At 37.3% G+C, this 24,709-nt stretch overlaps 1 protein-coding gene across 5 annotated transcripts in view; it reads left to right on the top strand.

Annotated features, from left to right (window-relative positions):
- Positions 1-24,709, top strand: part of LMBR1 (limb development membrane protein 1) — a 69,502-nt gene that overhangs the window by 5,025 nt on the left and 39,768 nt on the right. For 2 of the 5 annotated variants that reach the window (XM_085563586.1, XM_021526555.3), the window contains exons 2-4: positions 10,276-10,348; positions 12,534-12,573; positions 19,460-19,563. In XM_085563586.1, coding sequence (XP_085419712.1) covers positions 10,276-10,348; positions 12,534-12,573; positions 19,460-19,563 — 217 coding nt within the window. Of the gene's footprint in view, positions 1-10,262; positions 10,349-12,533; positions 12,574-14,393; positions 14,534-19,459; positions 19,564-24,709 lie in introns of those variants that run through there. The other 3 variants (XM_021526554.3, XM_085563597.1, XM_085563602.1) reach the window with 3 other exon arrangements.

Genomic DNA, 24,709 nt, shown 5'->3' with positions numbered 1-24,709 from the left:
CTCACCAGTTGTGCATCCTTAAAAACCTGAAATTTTCTCAGACCCTTCTTTCTGCCAGCAGTGATGATATTCTGATTAAAGTGTGGGTGATTTGTAAGAATAAACTTACTACAAATACGGAAATATTTTTGTTTGAATGCTTATGCAAGTTTATTTTTTATTAAAAAAATTATGCCTTTCAATGTTTTTACCTGTACAGTGAAAACTTGATGACTTCTTAATATCTTAAGTGGCTTCTTGTGTTTCAGAAAATAACTTTGCCTAGATTTCTCAGTATTGCTTTTTTTTTCTTTCTCTTAAGTAGTTTGGGGAAGATTTGTGACAGAATAAAGAAGTATTTGTAACTGTGATGTGAGACATAAAGCTGAAAGATTGGTGCACATTTAACATAATTAAATATATAAAATGTTGGCATAATTCTGTCATCTTAAAAGTATACTTTTATTTGTAAACATGGGTGCTGTACTGAACTTTAAGAAGTGATGAATCATCATCTGGCTGTTGGTCCTGAGGATCAGCACTGTGGATCCATCTGGAATCAATAGGCATCTCAAAATACTTGGCATGGACAAGTGCAGAGAGATACTTATTCCCAAAACAGAAACTGCTTTTGGAGAGTTCCACTATTTCTGTTTATGTATAATAATCATGAAAGGATGAAGTGTAAAAATTTGCAAGTAGTTACAGTTCAAAACAATTCCTTTTGAGTTGCTGGTGTGTTTCTTTGGAGGAGCAGTTGACCAAAAAGGCAGCACACTTCATGGAGGTTACAGGCTTCTGTTTAAGAAACTTTTGTATTAAGGTGCAATTAGACTTGAGAAAATCCAATGAAAAGAGGAAGAACTGGCAGCAAACAAAACCAGCTTTTCATAATGTGACTTAAACCAAGCATATCCATCTTGGGTTTTGTTTGAGTGTCTGGGCATGGAGTGGAGGGACTGGGTAAGATGGGAGGGTTGTAATAACAGCTTAGTCTTTGCTGTGAGGAGGTTGCTGAGTGTTCTTGAGTTTCTTACAAAACACCTGGAAATAGATGTTTTCACAGAGGTTAAAGAGAGTTGAGATTAATGACTATGTGACCAGAGTAGCAGAGGGGATGGTGGTAAAGTCATAGTGGAGAGAGAATCTGAAGCATGTTGCCAGTGACATTACAGTATTGAGTTCTGAATTTATCATAGACATAGATGGAATTGTGGGTTGAGGAACACTAAAGAAAACATCCCATTCAGTTTAAGTTTATTGGTTGTATTTGGAGATTATTCAAGTGTTTTTTTTTTTCTTTCCTCTAAATTGAAGTGCTTTCTCCTTTCCTGTCTTTCAGCCTTTCCTATTTAATTTGGTATTTATCCTCATTTATGAGGGCAGTGATAACTTTTGTTGAGAAAGTCTTAATTTCTGCATCACTCTCTACTCCCATGTTCTCCCTCTTACCTTGAAAATCACTGACTCTTTCATGTGTGCTGTCAAATGACTCGGGGCCCTGCCTATTTAGGAACAACCATGCTCAAGAATTTATTCTAACACAGGAAGAGGAGAGCCTTTCAAAGTCGTGACTGGAGTTTGTTTTTATGCCTCCAATGACAAACAGCCTTGTGTCACTCTGGAGGGTGAGCACAGAACCAGTTAGAGGTGACCTGGAACAAGCTGCTGCTCTAACCCCTGATGAGGTGTGACAGATGAGATTGCTTCACGCTTTCAGCGGCTTTGACCTGTGATCTTTGGGACCCAGCTGACTCTCAGAAAGGTGGTTTCTAAACTCATGTTGCTGTTTTATCAGCTGGATGTTGAATATTCATGTATAATAGTGTTGCTCCCCACACAGAGGTTTCTAGTTTTTTGATTAGCTGGATATGTTAAAAGTTGTTTCTAACTACCATCAATGTGATTTCAAGAGAGAGCCCTGTGCTTTGTAATGTTCTGATATTTGAACAGTTGAATAATTTTTGAAATTGAGTAATTTTTGAAAACTTCAATTAACTGGAAAATACAGAACTATGTTCTCTGTTTCCAAATCATGTGTGCTCATGCAAGTAGTATGTGTATTGATGGCATTGAAGTTTGCACATGGCTGGGATAATGTATAGAGGATAGAAGCAGTGTATGTCTGTGACAGTTTTCCCCCTTTTACATTCTTGTGTAGTTTCCAGGATAGGCTTCACAATTGTCATCAAAATATGTGCTTCAGTTCTACTGTTGATTTTAAGTGCCTGCTTAGGCCTTGATTATCCAATTTTTTCCATTATCTAACTGTAATTTCTGTTTTTAATGTATTTATGGGAAAAATTGATGCTGATGAGTTTTAGTTGAATTGACAATAGGAACATGTCTAAAATATTTGCTGAGTTTCAGACTGTGGTAACTTGTATCCAGTAGAGAGTCTGCATAATTGGTGAGAATTATGAAAACATACAGCTACTGCAGTTTAAGTATGTTTGTGTTTTGGGAGTGGGGGTGCCACTTAAAAATGCTCCAGGATACATGTGTGAGAAGACAAGGAAGAGTATTTTTGTGTGTTAGGATGAGAAAGTTTATTAGCTCAGCTCTGTCTTCTAAGAACTTCTGCATCTTGCCTTCAAAATTAGTATTATCAAAGAAGCTGTCTTAAATAAATTGTTTACCAAGTCTGTATTAATGAGGCTTTTGAGGTTATTTCTTCAGAAATTAATTTTTAATGGTATGACTCTGGAGTTTTAATAGAACCAATTATTACAGCCTAACTTTCCAGTGTCCCTCATTCAGGGACAGAATATCAGAATGATCTAGGTTAGTGCTATTGTGTTAATTCTAGAGAGTGTTTTAAAATCTTGCACCTGTGCTGAAAAACATTTGTGACAGAAGGGCTGTAGAAGCTGGTTTTTATCTTCAGCAGAATTTCTAGTACACAGAAATATATTTATAATATGTTTATATTTATAATATATTTATCTATATCTATAAAATGTATTTTTGAATATTTCTTACTTTCTCTTGGATCCTGGGTGTTTATTCTAGATGAGTAAGTCTAAGCACCTGTCTCTGAACCATGTATAATTTCTTCATGACTTGGGAATCAAAAAAAGTGGGTCAACCTCTTGCAAATTTAAGCCAGGGAGGAGTCCTGAGAAGAGACCATACATGGAGGGGAATCATAGGTATGGAGGGCAGTGTTAATGAGCAAAATCAATCTATAGTCATAGACAGTCATTGAACATATTTGATATTTTCTCATAAGATTAAATTTAGTGTGTCATGCCAAGTAGATAAGGCTGGCTGGTTTAGAGTGAACTTAATCTAACCACAGCAGAGTTAATGTCACATTTGAGAAAAACGAGATTTCCAGAGCAGATGATTCAATGAATGCTAAGGTCAAACTGAGACCATAGATAAAATTTTCAGTTTTCTTTAGTGTGCTTTGTTGGTTTGTCACTTACTCTTGACACATGCATAACAGGTGGAATGCCTTGTTTGCTTTTTAGGTATCAGTGGGATAATTGAGTTATTAGAAATAGATCAAGCAGAGCTGCTTGTCTCCACCTGCATTTTCTTGCTGTTCATTCCTGCCATCTTTTCTATGAGTAAATAAAAGCAGTTGCCAAGTGGGACAGTAGGAGGAAGCTTTTTAGTTGCCTTGTAATGCACATTAAAATACTTCAGCAGCATTAGAGCAGTAAGAGATGGGTGTATAATGGTGTGTTTGTTGTTCTCTATTACAGAAATTAAAACCCAGAAGGGCAACGCTATTATTTTCTGTAGATAGTAATCACAGGCAAAATACTGTTCCATTTTCAACACTTAAACATGTAAATAGACATATTCTACATGATAATATTACCCAGAGTGGTCTCTGCCTTCTCTTTTCTCTGTGCTGTTTTTTTCTGTTTAGGGAAAAGGACACGTTCTGTAAAGTAACAGCTAGAAGTGGAGATGTTCTTGTTACCTCTTTAGCCTTGTTTTGTGTGTCGTTTGCATTGAGATGCTTTTGGATGTAACAGCAGTAACTTTATTTTAATACTGACACAGCCACTTCATTTTAAAGTTATTTCCTTTCTTTCCTTACATTTTGGAATTACTTTTTGATCTTTCATTTCTTATGTGGTATAGTAAAATGTTGTTTGCTGCTTGTCTTTTGCTCCTCCAGATATTCCCTGTTCTACATGCTGTATGCAATCAAGTTGGAGGAAACAATCACTTACTTGCTTTGATGCTTTTCAAGTGGAAATGAACCCGTGTTGAATTTGTTTTGTGCTCGGAATCGTGTTAGGTTAAAGAGCATTGCTGAGGTGTTGTACTTCTCCCTGTGAAGGATTTCTGTGGTGGTTCCTTGCTGCTGAAAGTTGTTTTGCAAGATGTCAGGCTCCTTCACAGTGGGAGGACATCCCTGACACAGTCCTACAGGAACCTAGACTTAATAAACACATTCATAAATGACCTGGAGAAGGGTATAAATTATGAAGTGACTAAGTTTGTAATGGTGGTTTTTTAGTCAGGAAAGTAGAAAGTGAGGCTGAGTGGACTCCAGGCTCCTGCTTTTGGAGGGTCACCTGTGGTATCAGACTACTTGGGGCTTAAAAAGCTCCAGGAATGGACATTGTGTAGCCTTGCTGGGCAACTGGTTCCACTGCTTGGCTCTCCTCATGGAGGGCATTTCTTAATCCAGTCTCATCCTCCCACTGTCACCACCATCAAGAGCTCAGCTCTGTCTTTTTAATGACCTCCTCATAGGTATGCAAGCTGCTGTCAGGTCCTCCTGAAGCCTTGTTGTCCTCAGGCTGAACATGCTGAGGTCCTTCAGCCTGTCTGCACCAGCCCAGTGTTCCAGCCTCCTGACCATTGGTGATCATCCTTTCTGTAATTGCTGACTCCTGTACTGCTGGATCAAAACTAGACACAGCAGCTACATGTGACAGGGTGAATGCTGCTAGGAGAGAGAGAATTGCTTCCATGATTATTGGCTTTGCTTCAGGTAATACAGCCAAGGATGCTCTTTAAGACAAGCAGCAAACAACATTTTATTATACCACATAAGAAATGAAAGATCAAAAAGCTCCAAAAAGTCGCTCCAAAATATAAGGGAAGAAAGGAAATAACTTTAAAATGAAGTGGCTGTGTCAGTATTAAAATATAAATATTTTAATATAGTCAGTGTGCTACCAGGGCACACTGACTGAGAGGTAATGAACAATTACTGACAAGGCACCTATATGCTTTTTTTCTTGTGTAAAATACAGCTCCCTCACAACAGTTGGGCATAATTCCATGCTATATAAATAGAATCCTGTCCATAGAAATGCAGCTTTTAAAGTGCACACACATAGATTGTAGTTGTAAAAGATGGTTGAATCTTGTTTGTAAGAGGGGGAGAAAAGAGAATCTTAGACGTTTTGAGAATAATCTTTCTTATCGTGAAGGTGTAGCTTTTGCACTTGCAACAGAAGATGATTCTTTCCCAATCTGAGGCATGAATTTCATTGCCAGAGTTTTAAAGATCACCCACATGGACAAATGAGTGTCAGCTGGTCTTCAGTAATTGTCAGGGGGATAACTACAATGTGATTTGACCTGTTTCAGACTGTTCTGCTTGTGTAACCTTCAGTGCTGGCCCCTTAGAGGCACATAGTATGTAGGTGATCTCCAGCTCCATTCTCACAGGAGCTGGGAGACGTGTAGTACAGATCCAAAAGTATGATGTGGATCATACTTGGATGACTTTGGATGAGAGATGCAAGGGTATGATACTGTGAAGGAGTTGGTTACAAGAGACATAAGAATGTAGTGCAGTATGTCTCCAGAAGCAGCCTCTCCTGGCGTGTCTGGTGTGTAATCAAAGCAGGAGCAGAAGGCACTTCCTTTCCTGAATAAAGATTAAGGGCTTCAGGGGAAGACAGGTTTCTTTTTGCTTGTCCTACCAGAAGTTGTATTTAGTATGTGGGAAGAGATGTAAATAAATTACATGCTTGAATTTTGAAGATTTCTTAACATGCCATCTGTTAAAAAGGAGCCCCAGGATGTGGCACAGAATCCACGTGTCTTGTTTTCAATTACTGAGTGATGTGGAGAGGACATACACACAAAGACATTACAAATTATTAAGAATTGCCAAAATAGAGCTTTTTGGCTATAACCATAGACAAGTCTTGGGCTCCTTGCAATTTCCTTTATATTTTGACCTACCTGGTCAAACATGGACAGTGTTATTTCCCCTGTAAGGTCAGAATGTACCCTAGTTGTGTTTAAAGTAGCTTCCCAGTCTAATTATGGCAACAGGTCCACAACTACTTTTTTCCTCAAATTTAGAATGAATTTTAGGAAATAAACTCTAAGATTGAAAGGTATTATATTTCTTGTAAAGTGGGGGATGTCAGAAATCCTTATTCTTCACAGTTTGGTACATTATCTGCACAGTGTCTTGACTGTCTCCCCAAGTGAAACCTGGAAAAACTTGATTTGAGCTCCAGTGAAAAACTCCTTGCAGAGAAATTTGGGGTCTGAGGAATACAGCTTGTCCTTGGTTTGCTGTATTTGCAGCATCCTTTTGTCAGCTGTTATTGTAGAGATGGGTGATGACATTAATCACTGCTTTTTGGTTGGAAACAACTTGCAATATAATTTGGATTTAACATTGTATTCCAGCACTGCCTCCAATACTGACACACACACTAGTTTCTGATGGAAATATGGAATTAACAAAAAATTCTAAATTTTTGTTTTTACTGGAGGTAGCAATGTAGTTTTGTGTATGGTGTTCTTTTGTGAGTAGTGCTTTATTTCAGTATGAGTACCTGTGCTTTTTAGTAAGTGATTAGAAATGGAATTGCTAGGTGATTGTCTGTAGTGTGACATTAAGGTGTGGTTAAAAAAAAAAAAGAAAATACATGGTGACAAACTTGAACCCTAAAACCAAGTTTCTACTGAAAATTAAGAGCTGCTCTGCTGTAAGCAATTGGAGAGGACAGTGCTGATGGATCCAGAGGTTAATGCTGAGTTACCAGCGTGGTTCTCAGGTTGATGCCTTAAGCAGCTGGAACAGAGGCTAGACAGAGTTAAGGGGAATAAAGAGAATATTTACTGAAGAGCCTTCAAAGGCCACACCCTCGCAGTACCAGAGCCACAGCTGTGGCTCTGCCCAGATGGCTCCAAGATTGAAGCAAAAGAGGGCTTGGTCACAAGATCTCACATTTTTATAAGTTTTAGTCTGTTAACATATTGGAGCTAATTGTTCATTTACAGCCCCAGGCCATGAAGTCCCATCCTTCTTGTTTTTCTCTCTTCAGTCCACATTGTTTGTACTCTTGGGCCTGAGATCCAGATTGGCTGTCCTTGGGTCCCTTGGCTAGAGAAGGAATTGTTGTGTCTACCTTCTCTGTGAAGAGAGTTTACTATCCCTAAATATGAAACCCAGACCCACACCTTACTATCCCCTAATATGAAACCCAGACCCACACACCAAAGCAGCACAAAATTGGAAAAGAGAAAAAATAAAAAGCCAAAACCCGAGGTATCAAGGTGAGTGTGGAGAAGCATTTTCAGTGCAGCAAGAAGGACTTAGTGCTGTTACCTACAGCTGTAAAATCCTACCTGGAGTGCTGCATACAAGCCCAGCCACTCATAATTGAGAAACATGAACTGAAATTGCAGCAAATACAAACAAGGATGGATGTTTTCTTTTTTTTTTCCTAATATAAAAATATCCTGAAACAAGCAGCAGTATGAGGAATAGGAGCCCAGGGTTGCATTGCTGACAGGACAGTGGAGCCTATTCTTCAGCTATCATAGGCACCACATTCCTTTTCCCCAGCTTAACTTAGTTCTACTCTAAAAATAGTTGGGATGCTGATTTGAGCTGTTTCCTTTAGAAGGCTATTCAGAACGCATGGTTAGAAACAGTTCAGGATCAGAGGTTTCACTGAGTGTAAACTGAGACTGCAGTAATGTTTCTGAGTTTGCTGTTTAACTTGTTTTGGTCAGTAATGAAGGACTTTTAATCTGAGTTGTTTTTTAAGATCATAAAGCTTTCACTTAATAAAATTTATTTTCTTGCCAATAATTTCAAAATTTCCTGAATTTTCAGTAATAAACAGCTTTATCAAACATTTACAAAGTTCTCAAATCTGACAGAAGGGAGAGTTGCACCAGGATGTAGTTACCCCTTATTGCTGGGTTGCAGAGTAGCTGTTATCTAAAACCAGAAATCCAGCATTTGACAGTTTGTGTTACTGGGCAGCTTTCGTCTGCTCTGCCCTCAAAATACCTCAGTTATCTCAGTGGTACCTTGTAAGTACAGACCCACATTTTCATTGTAACCTTGCTATCACAGAGAGAATAAAGGTCAGCTGTTCTATTTGAAGGTGTAAACAAGACTGCAGCAATTTTTATTCTTGTTTTCAATAAAACTAAAAAATGAGCTTAACTATATTTTTATTTTACACAGGTTACACCGTGTTATTTGCATCTGACAGATTTTTAAAGAATTCACTTACCCTGTATATGTGATACCTGGTTTTCAAAAGTGGGTGCCTAAAATTAGATGTCTCTAGCTGTAGCCTTGGTCTAGTTTTCAGAGGAACTGGAAGCTTAGAGAAGGATTCTCTTTCAGCACTGGTAATGTGTTTTCCAATACTGACAGGACAAGCTGTGTCAGAGTACTCTGAAAAACCAAGGCCATTCTCAGTTTGTTTTGTTCTTCCTGTTTCAAAAATATACCAATTTAAAAAAAATTAAATCTTAATATTCTTTAAAATTACTTATTTAAAGGACAGAATTCTTTATCAAAACCTCTTCTTCTTTGAGGCATCCTTAGGAAAGTTGGAGTGGTAAGCTCTATTCAGATTAAAGATTGGAATTCAGAGATCTGGTTATGAAATCTCAATTTCAGTGCCTGTATTTTGGGTGTTGCTGCCCTGTGTTTCCTGCACAGAAAATGAGCTGGGTTGCCACTTTCAGACAGCACTGCTGTACTTCTGGGAGGCACCTGGAAGTCACCCAAATACCATACTTAGGCTCTTGATTATACTTGTTTTTTTCAAATCTGGAATGTCTGACTACACCAGAAAAATAACCTTTTCAGTTTATATTTATTGGTATTTCTTACAAAGTCTATCTGTCATGAATAATACATTATTCTCCACTGTGATTTGCTGTTTTGGACGCAGTATTGTTATTTAGATGCAGATTTATCAGGGTTATGATCACTACCTTCACATTCACATTTCCCTTTCTCTTAGGGTAGCCTTTCAGCTCTTGATTTTTTTTTTTTTTAAGACTGAGTCTTAAAGGCAACAATACAAATGATAGCTTAAAGAAACAGGTCAGCTATTGTCCAGTGAAGTAAATTGCCAAAACAGAATGGCATGATTGCTTCTTGTTGTATTTCTGACTGAGTCATGTTTTTAATAGGTACAGGCATCCAGGGTTAAGGAAGCAGTGCTGAGCCACTGGTGCCTCATTCAGGTGCAAATAAAATGTGTGGGCTTTTTTTTTTTTTTTTTTTTTTTTTAATCCCACAAAGGCTTGGAGGGTTAAAACTTTACTGCAGTTCGATTCCTTTCCTAAAGTATTTCCAGCATTTTTAGGTGTTTTGGTCTTACTGTATTGTAACTGTAATGATAAATCTTATTAACAACTTGGTCCAAAGTACTGTGGGCTCAAAGTGCATCTGACTTAAATAAACCACCAAACTTATGAGAAGGCAAGTTGTGCCCTTGGCTTCTGACTGTGAAGGAAACATTGTGTTTGATGAGCTCATGCTTGGACATCCACTGTAGGCATGAGTCTTTCCGTGTGTGTTGTCGCCTGGAATTTGTCTGATTCAAGACAGGATGCAATATAATAGTAAACATGTTTGTTTCTTTCCACATGTGCTGACAGCATAGCCCAAAAGAAACCCTCAAGAGCCCCTTATATAAAATACAATTACCCTTGGGTATGTTTGAAGGGGATACAAAGCCTGATAACTTTTACAAATCAAGTGGATTCAAATTTCAAAAAACAGCCTACCCCACTTCACTCTACTTACTCCTTCCTCAAACAAAAAAATTACACTGTGAATAAGTATTTTCTCTTAATTTTAGAGTAAAACTTGCTGACCATATCATTGATGCATTACCTGTTACTCTAATCAAGCTCTTTTTAATGGGTTTAACTTTCTGTTAATAAGATTTAAAGCATAACAGTAGTGAAATTTACATAAAATATGCTCATGTGATCTGAATTCAATTTTAAATTGTTTAGACTAGATTTACTGCTTATTATAATCCAGGCATTTCTTCATGACCTAATAATTACAGTTTTGTTTTCCAGATCTGTTTTCTCCTGTTTGCTGTTCTCTACATTGTTTCCTACTTTATAATCACAAGATACAAAAGGAAAGCAGGTAAGCATAGAATTTTTAATATGTCAAAAAATTTGTTTTTCAAAGAAATAGATGATTCTTTTCCTCTCCATCACCACAAGAAAAGTGGAGAAACCAGAGCTGTTTGTTAGGCTCCTGGTCTATGGCAGCCTGGATTGACCTGTGTATGGCAGCATAAATGTTAATTGTTTTGAGATGGAAGAAAGAGGTTAATGTCAAAGTAGATGCTTCTGCCTTCCTTGTTCTGAGATCCTGTTGTTCTCCTTTCACATCAGCTTTTCCAAGATAAGTATCTTCAGCTGTGTTTTAGCAGCAAAATCAGATTCTGAGCTTTTGCTAGTAAAGTGGAAGGTTGCCAGTGCTACAGAAGGGAAGTAGTATTATTTCTTAAAAGAGTCCTGCTCTGATCAGGTACAGTTGTTATTTCAATTATCTTAACCTGTTTATGAATTCACCACTGAAGTTTAGAAAATACCTTGAGCTAATACTCTGTTTTTTTGCCCTTTGGAAACACTGTCTAGTTTCCATTCTAAAACTTGTCTGTAGGAAGCCCTGTAATTTCCTTCAATATTTTTCTAAAGACAACATAAAAATCAGTATAAAATCACAGAATCTTTGACTTTTGACAGCTTATCTGGGACCTTGGTTCTTGATTATAGGCTTTAGAAATATTCTTGTGTATTGTGATCTTGGTGCTTTGAACTTTATTGGAATTGATAGAATTGCTGTCATGGATGGATTAGTGTTTTAAAAAGTAAACTTTTCGTGGAATTTAAGTGCTTGAAAAAAAAGGTACATTTCTGTAAACACAGGAAGTAAGGTAGATACCATCTTCTGATCCTGATCTGTATTTTGGACATTACAAAGCTGCTACCATTTGAGGATGGAGAAGAACAGGAAAGAGAAACTGGTTTGGCAAACACTGTTGGATGCAAAGACACTTTTATTAGCATTTGTTGGCAGTTATCCTAAGCTGGGAAGAGGAACTGCTCTGCAGCTGTCCAGACTTTATGAAATCTTTGTGAGCATGCATTTAGGCAGACTTTGTAGCCTGCTATAATCTTCTGATGAGAAATGTTTTAAGAGTTACCACAGCTGCAACTCTTTCAGGACAAATTGTTTGCTGCTTTTCCAAGAAGCTTTTTAGCCAAAATGATTCATAAGAGACCTTTACTTAGTCTTTCAAAACACCATGAGATATCCATCAAAAATCCAACAACTCCAGGTTCTTTCACAGAAGAATTTCAAAACAGCATGAGGTTATTTGCTATGTGTTTATTTCAACTGTGTGCATGCCTCTCAAGAACTTAAATGTATTTTAAAATTTAAGAATAAATAAAGTCAAGTGTCCTATCTCCAATGGAAAATAGGAGAAACTTTAGAGCGCTGAGTGTAAAATTATTTCAAATTCAGAAATTTTTATTTCAAAAGGCCTACATTTATTTCAAATTTAGAAATGCCTACATTTGTGTACTGATATACATAAAGAAGTGTGTCAGGAGTAAATGAAGGATATGTTAGTGATTCATCTGAGTTAAGTGTTGATATTGTTTGAAAATTATTGTTTTAGTGAAATATTAAGTGAGAAGCAAGTGAATAAAAATGGTCTAAAATTTTAAGTATCAGAAGGAAGTCATGGTATCTTAAATGCAAAACAAATAACAAGACTATAACCACCTCTACTTCCTCCCCTCTCCCAAATCCCTTGGAGCTGGGAAGAGGGGTAAGTAAAGGGAAGCAACTGAGTAGTCATCACTGTTGTTCTGAGTAAGCTTTCTTGTTTTTAAAAGATTGCAGATGATTTCTAGCAGTAGTTGGTATGGACTCTCAGCCTTTCCTGTAGCTTGTCTGCTGTCTGTGGTTCCAGGGATGCCCAAAGGGGCAGTTTCTAGCAGTAGCTGTGGCTGTAGTAGTCTGAAAGCATGTTTGCCACAGAACCCTCTGTAAGAGGTCTCCAAGAGGTTTTGATCTGCATATTTAAGTAAAGTGAAATAAGTTTGTTACACTGATTGAAAAGAGTTTGACTAGCCAAAAAACAGGGTGAGAGTATTCATTTTTGGAATGAGCCTTCTTAAAATATTGATGCTCATGAATTGTATCAGTACATCTGAATTTTAATTGTAAATTAAAATTATTCCTACCTATATTCACCTTACCCTGAAGACAAGTGAGTATTGAATATAACTGGATGTAATTTAATTTTCAGATGAACAAGAGGATGAAGATGCCATCGTTAACAGAATATCGTATGTATAGCTCTTCTTGGCAGAGCTTCTTTTCCTGAATGTATTGTTATGATAGGAATCTTCTGTGCTTCCAAATAAATAATAATTTATTTAAAATATTTAAATATGTCTTAAATAGATTGCTGGAGGTTCAGGGAAAAAGATTTGATGTAGTGGCACCTTGAGTTATGAAAAGTGTTGTGACAGTTTGGTCTAGGCCTTTTTTCACCTGTAGTTGTGCTGGTAGGTATGAAGTTGGCCAGAACATTGAATGAGGACCTGATGCAAGAGGTGGAACTTGAGTGCAAGACCTGCATTTGGGTCTCTGGGTGTTTGGATGGGAGGTGTTGTAAGCTGCCATAGCAGTTGATGGAAGGGGGGCAGTGGATCCTGTGAAGAAAGTTCTCTCTCTGAAGAAAATATCTTTGACCAGTGTAAAAAAGCTGCAGGAAGGTGACAAGTGGAAGACAAGCACTTGAGAGACCTACTGGTCTGCCAGCAGCTCTCTCCTTATCCTCTTGCTGTGTAGTTAGATATTAATATCTCTTATTTGAGTGTTCCTCAGGATGTGCAGAACTGCTGTGGCTGTTGCTGCCCTCTCAATTACATCATTGGCTGGGCCATGTGAATTGGCTCCTTCTGTGTTATTGTTCTTGGCTCTTCCCTGGTGGTGCTGTCATCCCCTTGGAAGAAAGTGTTGTTGTAAATAGAAAATGTTTTTTTCCTTTCAGACTAAGCTTCTTCAAATGTGCATGTTATTTTCCTAAAAGCAATAACTCTCAAACGTATGTAAATAGATTTCTCATGGCATAATTGTCAGGACTTGAGGTGTGGAGGGATGAGAAAAAAAAGCCAAAGGGCTGCAGCACTTTGCTGTAGTTTATTAGGTTTCCCAGTTCTGGCTTAGAATACTTAAACATCCTTAAATAAAAGAAAAAAATCTCAGAAGCCAAAGACAACAATATAAGAATATTTTTAAAGGTAAAATTACTTACTCATGCTTTCTTTTCTAAGTATTGTATGAATGAAAAATGGATTTGTAGACTATTGAGGAAAAGATTTCTGCAAGCAGCTTATAGATGCTGCTGTTGTAGGGATGTTCTATTTATTTTGTCATGCAATTTTGCATTGAGAATTATTTATAGTTTTATTATAGTATTACATTAATTCTGTAAGAAATTTTATTGATCTTATTTTTTTTAAGGACACAGTTCTTTTTAATGCCACAAGATGGCATTTGGTGTAAGTTGTATTTGCGATCTACAAAGAATAAGCTTAAATATTTGAAACATTTCTGACAATTTCTGTATATTGACTTTACAGCTATGAGATGAGAACTTGAATAACTCCTTTGTGAAAAAAAAAAGAAAATAATTTTTTTACTTTGCTGTTCAAATATTTATGTATAATTGCACTCACTCTTTAGGTGTTAGAACGTTGCTCTGCTTTAAAAAAATGTACTAAGAATGTAGAAGTGGAATATTTATTTATTGTGTACATGTCTGTGTGGGAAATTAAAACTGACAGAGGAGACTTGTGAAAAGATATTTAATGAACTCCAGTAGTTTAACCTTTGCATTACACTGGAATTGAATGCCTGCATGTGCCCAGAGATTAATCATGGTAGTTGGTAAAAACAAATTATTTATATTTGGTTCTGTAAACTATTTTAAATTTGCTTTTTCAAAGTCAAATGTTTTCAAAATCCCAGTTTCTCCTGCTTACCTACAGTGTAAGAATGTATTGCCTTTAGACACTGATTACCAGGTAGTTTAATTTATTTTTCCCCTGCTGTTCAGAGCATGTTGGTGGTAACAGTGGTGCATTTCTTTAAATTTCAGGCTGTTCTTGAGCACCTTCACTCTAGCAGTTTCAGCTGGTGCAGTCCTGCTTCTACCTTTCTCAATAATCAGCAATGAGATCCTGCTTTCTTTTCCACAAAACTACTATATTCAGTGGTTAAATGGCTCACTAATTCATGGTTAGTACTCAGCATAATGTAATTAAAATGAATGTCTTCATTATATGTGCACAGATATGTTCTTATTTTCAAACTGATAACTCATTTTCATTTAATATTTGTTAATATTGTTCATAACAATTTGCTAAGCGTTAATGTGCTGTTGACTAGTTGGTTTTGCTGCTGTGATGTATCACAGAAGTCTGTTTTAACTGTTCTGTTTTTAAAGAATTGCAGGCTTGATGGGATTAAACTAAATTCACTGCTTTGACTATTAATGTAAATAAGAGCTACTAGAAGCTAACTTGAAACATGCTGTTCACACTTCTTTATGTTAATGCAAGATTCATACACCTTTCTCTTTATGATGATACCTATAAATTTATTCTCAAAAACATGTTTGAAGAAACTTGTTGACTGTGGGCAGCTTAGACCAAATAGTTAAATTCAGCTGTTGATGATTTATGTGCAAACAAGGAATATTGTGGAATATAAGTATTGTGACAAAGATGTGCAATAAAATAACTGGTGAAAACAGGACATTCTTTTCTAGGTTTGTCTGCAGAAAGTATGTTTACTATAAAACTATTTAATCTAGTATAAATAATTTACAGGTTAACTGTGGTGTTGTCTTTAGTCTTGTGAAGAGAGAGCAATTTGGCTTTGGAGGATTTTTCTCTGAAAAGTGCATACTTTTTGCTAAATGTCTGATAATATTTACACATAGGAAATTAATGAATTTCCAGATCCCTGACTTGCAAGGATTTTTTGAGTTTTTGTTTTGTTTGTTTTTTTTGTGAAGTGAGAGGTGAGAAGTGGTGTTTGTGGGACATAATGGAATAATTCTTCACGGCAGGGATGGTTGAACAATGAAAAAGGCACTGGGAGATCTTGAAAGTTTTCCAAAACTCAGGTGACCAAAGCCTGGGACAGCCTGATGGCACCTGCAGTTTGGCTCTTTAGAGCAGGTCAGGCTAGGTGACTTTACAGGCTCTTTCTAGTTGAGTTATTTTATGATGTATTTTGTGACATGTCATGGGGAATTGCTAATTTGGTATGTCTCCTACATGGGAGGAAAAAGCCCAAGCTAAAGAAATGTTTTTACATAGATTCAGCTGCTCAGACATTTACATTCTTTTTTCCCAAACATGAGAAAAAAAATATTGAAAGATAATCCTTCTGTGTCTGAATAATCTTTGGAAAAAGGGCAATAAAATACATCAGACACTGAAAAATTACATAATAACCATTTCAGAAATTTTTACTGTCACTCGTTGCTCCAGAAAATTTGGGTTAGTAAGACCCAAATAATTGGGTCTTACTGCTGGAATAGTTGCTGTTGAGTAGAAAAGCCTTTGAATTTGCCGATGTCCATCTTTTAGCGCGATGATGTTTGAAAATACCACTTTATGGATACAATTTATATATATATATACACAATTTCTCTAATTTCTATTCCGCGAGCCCGGCAGCAGCGGTGACGGGAGGGCGATGGACGCTTTGGCGTTCGGGCTGTGCCCGGCCGCCGAGCTCGGCCCGCGCCGTTCCCTGGGCTCGGCCGCCCCCGCGTGGCCGTCGCCGGGATCGCCGCGCCCGGGGAATCCCGCGGCGAGCCCGCGCGGCTTTGGGAGCTCCCAGCGCTCACAACAACCCCGTTCGCAGCCTTCAGTACGGCTCGGGTACTGCTTTGAGAATGTGGTCACATCGCAGCACTTGTGTTGCTTTAAAACACTTGGTTTTTTTCTAGATTTATGGTTTACGGCCGTCGTCTGATGTACCTGACACTGAGGGGTTTTATTCTGTAGATTGTTGCATTACATCTGGCAAGTAAAGCATCAGAAAATACATGCCTGAAAGTTTTGAAGCTAGGCAGAAAGGTCAAACCTGGATCCAGTATAAACACACTTAGCTAATTAATATGTGCTGAACTAATCCAGAACTAGTTCTGACAGCGGTGTTCCCTTGTGCTGATTTTGGCTACAACCACCAGGTGGGGGTAAAATGTAATGAAACTGCCATGAATAAGAAAAATGGAAAATTGCTTAGGGTCTAATCTGTTTGCCAAAGACTGAGAAATTTTTAATTCTTATGTTTTACTAACTTGTTTTATGGGAGACAGGTCACTACAAATGCAAATGAAAAAAATTCTAATTGAATGCTTAAAGATTTTCTATATGTTGATGCAAGTGTCTTATGCAATTTTATGATGCAGTCAGTATAGTAGAAAATAATTATTTTTATGTGTCTATTTTGATTTCTGAGCTAACAAATTAAGAAATAGAGACGATCCTTACTTTGAGGAAAGTGCATGTGTCTGTCAGCAGCAGAACAGCACTGCCCTTGTCTTTCCTAACTTTATGTGCCTATTGTAGTTCTGTAATTTCATATTCTGTAAACATGTTTCCTGCAAGCTACTAATACGTAAATTTCTGGATTTTAACTTCTTAAAAATCACCCTGCATGTGCACCAGTCTCCCCTCCCTTAAAATGCTCAGTGTTCTCTGGAGCTCCTAAGCACTGTTTTTTGTTGTAAGATACTCATGTAATAGAGCTGCTGAAATTAGGACAAGCAGGTATTCAGCTGTCCATGAGGTAACTGAATGCACTCTGTCTTCAGTTAGAGAAAACTGCTGAAATAAGGCTCCTACCCCCATCAAGATGTGCTTTTACTCTTCCTCTGGTGTCTTTTTTAGGGGGGAAAGAAAAAAAAGTGCAGACTGCTGGAGTTAATGCCCCCTTGTAAGGGCTGTTAATGACATTCCTGCTGATGTTGCTATGCCTGAATGTTTCTCGAATGGTAACAGGAGCTTCCTGGCAAAGCAAATTCAAAAGGAAAAATCCCTCTCTTTGTTAACTGGAGTTTAGCTACCTTTAGGCACTCTGTTTTCTTTAGCAAATGAGTGTTATATTTCACGCATCTTTTGGAATTTTCTTGGTTTGTTTTCTGTAGCCTGTTTGGCTGAGTTTGGTTGCTGGTGTCCTGCTGCTATCAATTGCTGAAGTTCACTTGGCTCCTGTCCCCCTTCTCCCCTCTAGCTTTTATTTCTCCTTCAAATTTGAATGCTGTCATTTAAGGAAAAATAAAGTATATGATAGAAGCATTTTTTGAGAGGGGGTAGGCAAAAATCACTGCTAACTTTTTTACATTTGGATCTAATTCAGAAGTTTCTCTTGATGATGAATACCTTGGACATCCAGTAAATATAATTTTCCTTCCATATTATTTACAAAATGGCCCGTTTCAAAGAGAAAAAGGAACAAGCCTGTACATGGGAAGAAGGAAATAAATAAGACTGTTAGTTCAAATTTTTTTGTCATGGGGCAATATTCTTTTATGAATGCTATTCAGGTTATAGAACATAGTCCTGCAGAATTGTGGAAATGTGTGTGGTTTGGGGAAGGTGGGGAATGAAATCTGTTTTTCTGTACAGGCTTTTTTTTTTTTTTTTTTTAGGAAGCAGAACATGTGAGAGTGGTTAGACCTGTTAGCTATTAAATTGCAGATAAGCTTCTTCTTTTATAAAGAAGAAACACTGCATCCTGCACAACTTGTGATAGGATGATTGATGATGGATTCATGTTTAGGCACCAGAAACTGGCTGTTCAGAAAGTGTTCATCTCTGAAAATCTTAATAGTGCAGATACTTTAATAGAGATTAGCTATCACTTCAGCTTGTTTTCTAAACCCTTTCTCTTCCTGCAGATGTCACATGTGTCTTACAGATGTCCTTGTTGTAGTCAGTTGTTGATTTTTCACATGGATCACAGAATGGTTGAGGTTGGAAAGACCTCTGGAAATAACCTGTTCCAGGCAGGGTCAGTCAGAGAAGGCTGCTCAAGGCACTCCACTTTTAAGTTTGAGTATATTGAAGGATGGAGATTACAAAACCCGTGGGTAGCCTATTGCACTGCTTGAGTACTGTGGCAATAGAAAATGTTTGGGATTTTTGTTTGTTTTTCCTTCCTTTTATGAGTAAGTAGATTTTCCAGTTTTTCAGTTTATGCTGATTGCCTCTTCTCAGTTCAGTGGGATACCACTGTGAAGATCTGACCCTGCTTTCCTTTGTTCCTCCCTCATCAGATATTTATATGCATGGATAAAATCTCCCTCAGTCCTCTCTTCTCTGCTCTCTGTCCATTTGCCTGTTGAGGTTCACCAGAATTGCAGGACACTGCTGCTCCCCATTTTGTCTCTTGAGCAGATTTTCTGGGGATGTGCCCTTTCTCACCACCCAGGTCCCTAATGAAGGTGTCCCACCATCAGCCCCTAGGGTGTCCATACCACTGCTCACACAGCCCTGGGAGCCCAGAAGCTCAGCCACTGTTCAGTCCACCTCAGAGTCCGCTTACCTTGCCCATCCCTCATTAATTAAGCTATGAGAGGGTTCATGGGAGATGATGTTGTAAGTCTTACAAAGTTGAGAGGAAAAGATCTGCTGCTCTTCTTTTGCCTACTGAGCCAGCCATCCCATTGTGGAAGGCTGCTGTTACCATGATGTCTTCTTCTGATGTGGAGGTGTGATGGAAGTTGTGTACTGCTCATGTTGAAATCCATGGTTTGCTTGGAAAAATATGGGAGAAAGGGAGTATACAGAACTGGATTTTGTGAGATTCACCGAGAGTAGTAAAATACTTTTGTCCTGAGAACTTCTGCAGTGGTTCTCTAATGAACCTTCAATGAGACTGTGGAGGTGGTACACCTGAGCTTGCAGTCTGTCTCCCAAGATTTCAGACATTTGCTATTGAGAGGTAAGTTGTATCCAGGTTTTGTTTGAAGATCATTATGCAGAGAAATGGGTATTTTTCAACAGTGACCTGTAAATAGCTATATCCATAGCCCTCTGGCACTTGTACATATGCAACATATACATATTGTTATATGCAAGGGAGGAAAATGTAATATATTTAACTGTGAGACTTATAATGTGAACTTCTTGTTTGTTGCAGGTTTGTGGAATCTTGCCTCTCTTTTTTCAAATCTGTGTTTATTTGTGTTGATGCCCTTTGCATTTTTCTTCCTGGAATCAGAAGGATTTGCTGGCTTAAAAAAGGTAGGAAAACACTATTAAATGAAGAGTAATTGCAGTGTACACTTCATTTTCAGCCTTGTTTCTGATGAAACTGAAGTTACAGATTGGGGAGGATTTAATGCTGGCATATGTGTGCTTATGTGAAGGTTATATACAGCTGCACATTCTGGCACAGGCCAGGTATACAGGGGGAGAAAAGGACCCCTTAAAAGCCATGTATACTAAAATAAAGAAAATTACATTTTTAAAAAAATAAAATTATTCAATCAAGATTTTATTTTTTGGAAGGTGATTCTGTTGGGATGTTAAAAGGAGAAAAGGTTCAAGAAATACACTAGAAATAAAACAATAAAGAAAAGAAGGGCAGATTTCTTGCTAATGGGAAGAGTGGTTAAATAAGAGATGACTCTGAGAATACAAGCTTGATTTGTGAATTTTAAAGATTACAGACATCCCAAAAACTTAGTTGAATATATTCAGGTTGAGAGGGCTGAGTATTTCAGTGAAGCAGGGAACTTGACAAAGCAATTTTTGAACAATAAGATGATAATGATTGTTATATGTGAACTAAAGAAATACAGTGAAAAATTACTATAATGGGAGACACATCAAAATTAATTTCAAATCATAAATATAAAATAGATTAAACTGGAATGACTGTCTGGGGACCAATTGTAGCACTTTTCCATTAATCTTTATCATCCAAATGATTACACTTTTGTTTTTAATGATACTACACTTGAGGGAATTCTGCTCCCTTTGGATGACAATTGTCAGAAAGCAAAGGGTCTTTGAAAGGGATCTTGAAATCTGGAGAATTAAAACGAATTAAAGATGGATGCAAAAGACTATGAGTCACTGAAGCATGGCATGTAACATAAAGCCACAAGGGGATAATTGTGTTTGGAAGGAAAACATCACTGCTGCTTGTATTGACAGGAACTGGCATGAAGGCAATGAAGTTGCCATTTGGTTCTTGGTGGGATTGGGGAAAACTCAACTGAAGTGCTGCATTCAAGTTGGGATTTTTGGGCTCACTTAAGAAGCAAGAGAGGACAGCAAAACAAACGAAAAACAACTTAGGAACTACTGTGTGAAGGAAAATTTTAATTCAGAGAGAGTAATGTGGAGAAACAGAGACTTTATTCTACAACAGAAGGTACTGGTGGATTACAGCCATGCAGCTGTGTTAGAAAACACCTGCAGGGCCTGGCCCAGGTGGTGTGGAAATGTTGTCTGGTGTCACCTGGGCTGACTCGATGCTGCTGCAGCATTGCTGTGCATTGCTCAAACTGCAGAAGTAGCCAGGTCACTTCAGTCACGAGTTTGGGTGACCAGAGTGATGCATTCAGCTTCCAGGGAGTTTGGTGATGGGCTACTGTGTTTATCTTGTCCATCTTGGCTGGAAAACACTTTCCATTCTTCTTCATTCACTTCAGGTATCTACAGGGCTGAGAGCTTTTAGAAATTCCCTTTGTCCTTCCAGTTTTCATGTGGAGGCCACTCCATTTTCCTTTTGACACTTAAGTATCTAGCTACAGCTAATATTTATCTTTTCTTCTTAATAATATGTTAACTGATTTAATGGGGTTTGTGTTTCCTGCAATCCAAAGAAAACAAGGATTCTCTCCATTAGTATACTGGGTAAGGTCCTTCTGCTGGTAGAGTTCTTTTGGCTCCAACAGATGTGTAACTTTCTTATGGCAGTGGCTATCAAAAAGTCCCATTCAAGATCAATCAGATCACCATTGCACATTTATGCATGAAAGCATTTGTGAGATGAGATGGGTAAGATAGAACCATGATCTTCTGCAGGTGCCAGGAAAAAGATTTTTGGTGCTTTGAAGTTTGCTTCTTTGTGGGGACAGATGAGATTAGATTTTAGTACCAAAACCCACCTATTGGAGGGGAGGAAATTCCATTTAGGATTTTTTTTATTTTTATTTTTTTTATTTTAATTTTATTTTTTTTTTTTCCCTATGAGTTCTGGATGTCTTTGGAACATCCCAGAAGCCAAGTATGATTCCTGGTACAAATACTCCGGGCATTTATGTATTGTCTGCTCTATCTCACTGCTCTGTTTAAAATTATCCAAAATGGATGGCATTGTTTTGCTTGTTTGGAGTGAGCCTTAAAGCTGCTGGTCAAGATTCAGGAATTGTTGGATGTTGTAATATGAACATACCTTGTATTTGATTGCTTTTCTTGAAGAGTAAGTAGCAGATGGCACTTCTGGACTAAGGTAATAGTTAAAATTAAATGTGCTGTTCTTTTCAGATGCTGATGTAGATAAAGGATTCTACTTGTAATAATTGCTAGATATGTTTTAAAGAATTACATCACATAATTGGGTGATTAGAACCTGGGAAAATTCATGATTAATCAAACTCATGATTACATGTGAGGTTTTTAGTTCTAGCAAATGAAGAGTATTTCCCATCAAGATTTACTTTCAGTAGATTTTTGTCATGTTTGTTACCTCTTTTTCAAGAAGATTTTGAGACCTTGATTACTTTATAGAATTTTGGTATTTGAACAAATTATTTTGTGTACATTAAAAAAAAATGTCGTATTTTGTCATTCATCACATCAAAGTAATGGACCAGAGAGATAGAACATTGTTCAAATGCTATTACTGTTCACTGGAAAAATCAGATTTTAGTGATGTCAATTTAAAAAAAAAAAACCATTTCATAGATTTGGCAAAAGTGATAGCATTTAAGAGAAGAATGATCTACTGTAAATGTGAAGACATTCAGTAAAGAGGTTTGGTATGGATCTTTAATCTTTCAGTTGGGAGTTGGGAAAGCAGTTGGTTCTAGATACCCAGCTCAGATAAAAATTTGGATAAAAAGGCTATTCCAGTGGAAGCTTTTATGCAGGTCATTTTGACATTGAATTGCCTTCATCATAATGGTTAAATAGGTCACTTGGGATATAGGTGTGTGCACTGAAGATGTCTATTTGAAGGTCTTAATATATCAATTACTTGTTGGACTTCCATAAAAGTTTTGAAAATGTGTAATTAAAAGAGGTTCATTTCTGAAATTGAATTTTTTTCATTTTTTAAGGGCTGTCTTTGTTCATGATTAAATAGCAACAATAATTTTAGTCATTGTCATGTGTGGGTCTGACTCCTGAAGATTTTTGCCATCTGTCTGTTTTATCACAGACTGTGCTATAAAATTGATTGTATGTATTGACTGTAATATGATATTTTTTGCAAGCTCTGATATTAGAGATAATTAATAAATTACTGTTGTGAGCTTTGTATAACTTTTCATTCCATGTTCCTGAGTGGTAGCATTGTTCCCTTAACTGTTCTGAATCAGAATGAACTCGATGAAGCAACTTCCAATTTCCTATGGCCATTTTCCCTGGCTGCTGGTATATTTTCTAAATGGCACATGGCTCCTTTTAGAGGCTCACTTGTCTTCCCCAGGACTGCAGTTTGAAACAACCAAGGGCTTGCATACTGTGCAGAAGAGAGAAACAGGGAAATGAGTCCCTGGCCATGGATGGATGCAGTGCTGCACTGGAGCTCAGACTGATTCTCTGCTAGTTTTTCATGAAATCCACTGTGTCAATTCAGAAAGGGCATTTTGGGCTTGAGGGGGCTGATCGTGCCCTGCTAAAGAGCTTAAATGCTGCTCTTTGCTCTTGTTGGTTTCCATTGAATGGCACTTGAACAATTTTGATGTCAGGACAATAATAATAATCCAGCCAGTACTGGAGGTGTATAATATACATATATATATATATATACACATATATGTATGTCTATATGTATCTGCCATGTATGTGTGCACACACATTTTTGTGTGCACATGTGGGTTGGGTTTTTCAAGACTTTTGAATCATAATTGGCAACTTAGCCAGTGCTGTTAAGTGAGCTGTTAGAGTACCTGATAACAATTTAATCTCTTGCATCAGTATTAAAAACTGTTTTGCATCTTTCTCTGTTTTTGTATACTTTTGTAGAGACTATGCATAAAATTATGTTTCTGTTTAGATGATATTTTAGTTCTTTGTCACTGATGTGCTCACATTGTAGTTATGGAACAAAGTTGTCAAAAGTGTTTCTTAATGCCAGAATTAAACTCTTGTTTATTATTCCCTCCAAAAAAAAAAGAAAAATTGTGCTATTTACAGTTGAGTAGGTCACAGTGCTCATGTTCCCATGTGTGGTAACTGACTGCATAGAAAATTACATGTGTGTTGCTGTGTGAAGGAGGCAAACATTTTTGAGGTGATAATTGCCATATCTTTTCTTGACCTTTAAAATATGACCTTTCCCTTGATGTAACTTCAATGGAAATTTGTATTTATTTGAAGCTGACAAAGAGAAGGATGTTTTGGAGTAATTTCCTTTTAAGAAAATACAAATAGTGCAATTTACTACTGTGAGAAACTGGAAAAACTAGGTATTGCATAATCACAAGTGTAGTTTTTAAAAGGCTTTATGAAGTATATTACCTTAATACTGATCTTTGAACTTGTAGTCATAGCATAAAGTTTAACATGAGCGACAGCAACATCCTGACCAATTATCCAAATTATCCAGACATCCCAAAATGTTCAGAACACAACACACAGAGTCTGTGGATTAAGAGGTTAACTCCTGGAACATCAAAAGAAGTGCATGATAATAAAAACAAATAGTACAAAAATTTGAGGTAACTTCCTTGCTTAATTAATTAGGTAGACCAGGTGGAAGCGAAGAGGCCAGAGCTGGTGCTCAGAATGTCTATAAAGCTGAGCAACATGACAGCACAATGGAGGAGGAACAAAGATTTTTTTAATATACTTCTATCCTGTGTCACAGTTTGAAATTGTCCTGGTTTATGTCCCTTTTGGCAAACTTACATAAAAGTGACCCTGTACTGTATTTTATGACCAGATGACTTTTTTCCCAGTGGCTAATTTGTATCAGACCCCCATCTTAAAGAGACACAGAAATGAGTAGGAAGTCCAAGCCGGTTTGTCTCAATGAGCTTTCATTGCATGCTTTCATTATTTTTGCTCGTTTTTGCCACTGATCATCCATAAATTGTTGGAAATGAGTGATTAAGGAAGTGCTGCTTAGTGTTAGTGGCACATGCACATTCTTGGTATGTTTTTTGTGGGTGAGAGGAAATCGTGTACTGCACAAACAAAAAGGAAAACT

The sequence above is a fragment of the Lonchura striata genome, chromosome 2 (genome assembly GCF_050655825.1).
Source record: "Lonchura striata isolate lonStrDom1 chromosome 2, ASM5065582v1, whole genome shotgun sequence".
In the NCBI taxonomy this organism is placed as follows: Eukaryota; Metazoa; Chordata; class Aves; order Passeriformes; family Estrildidae; genus Lonchura; species Lonchura striata.
Note: the sequence above shows the minus strand (reverse complement) of the source record. Positions and strands in the feature narration are given on the sequence as shown.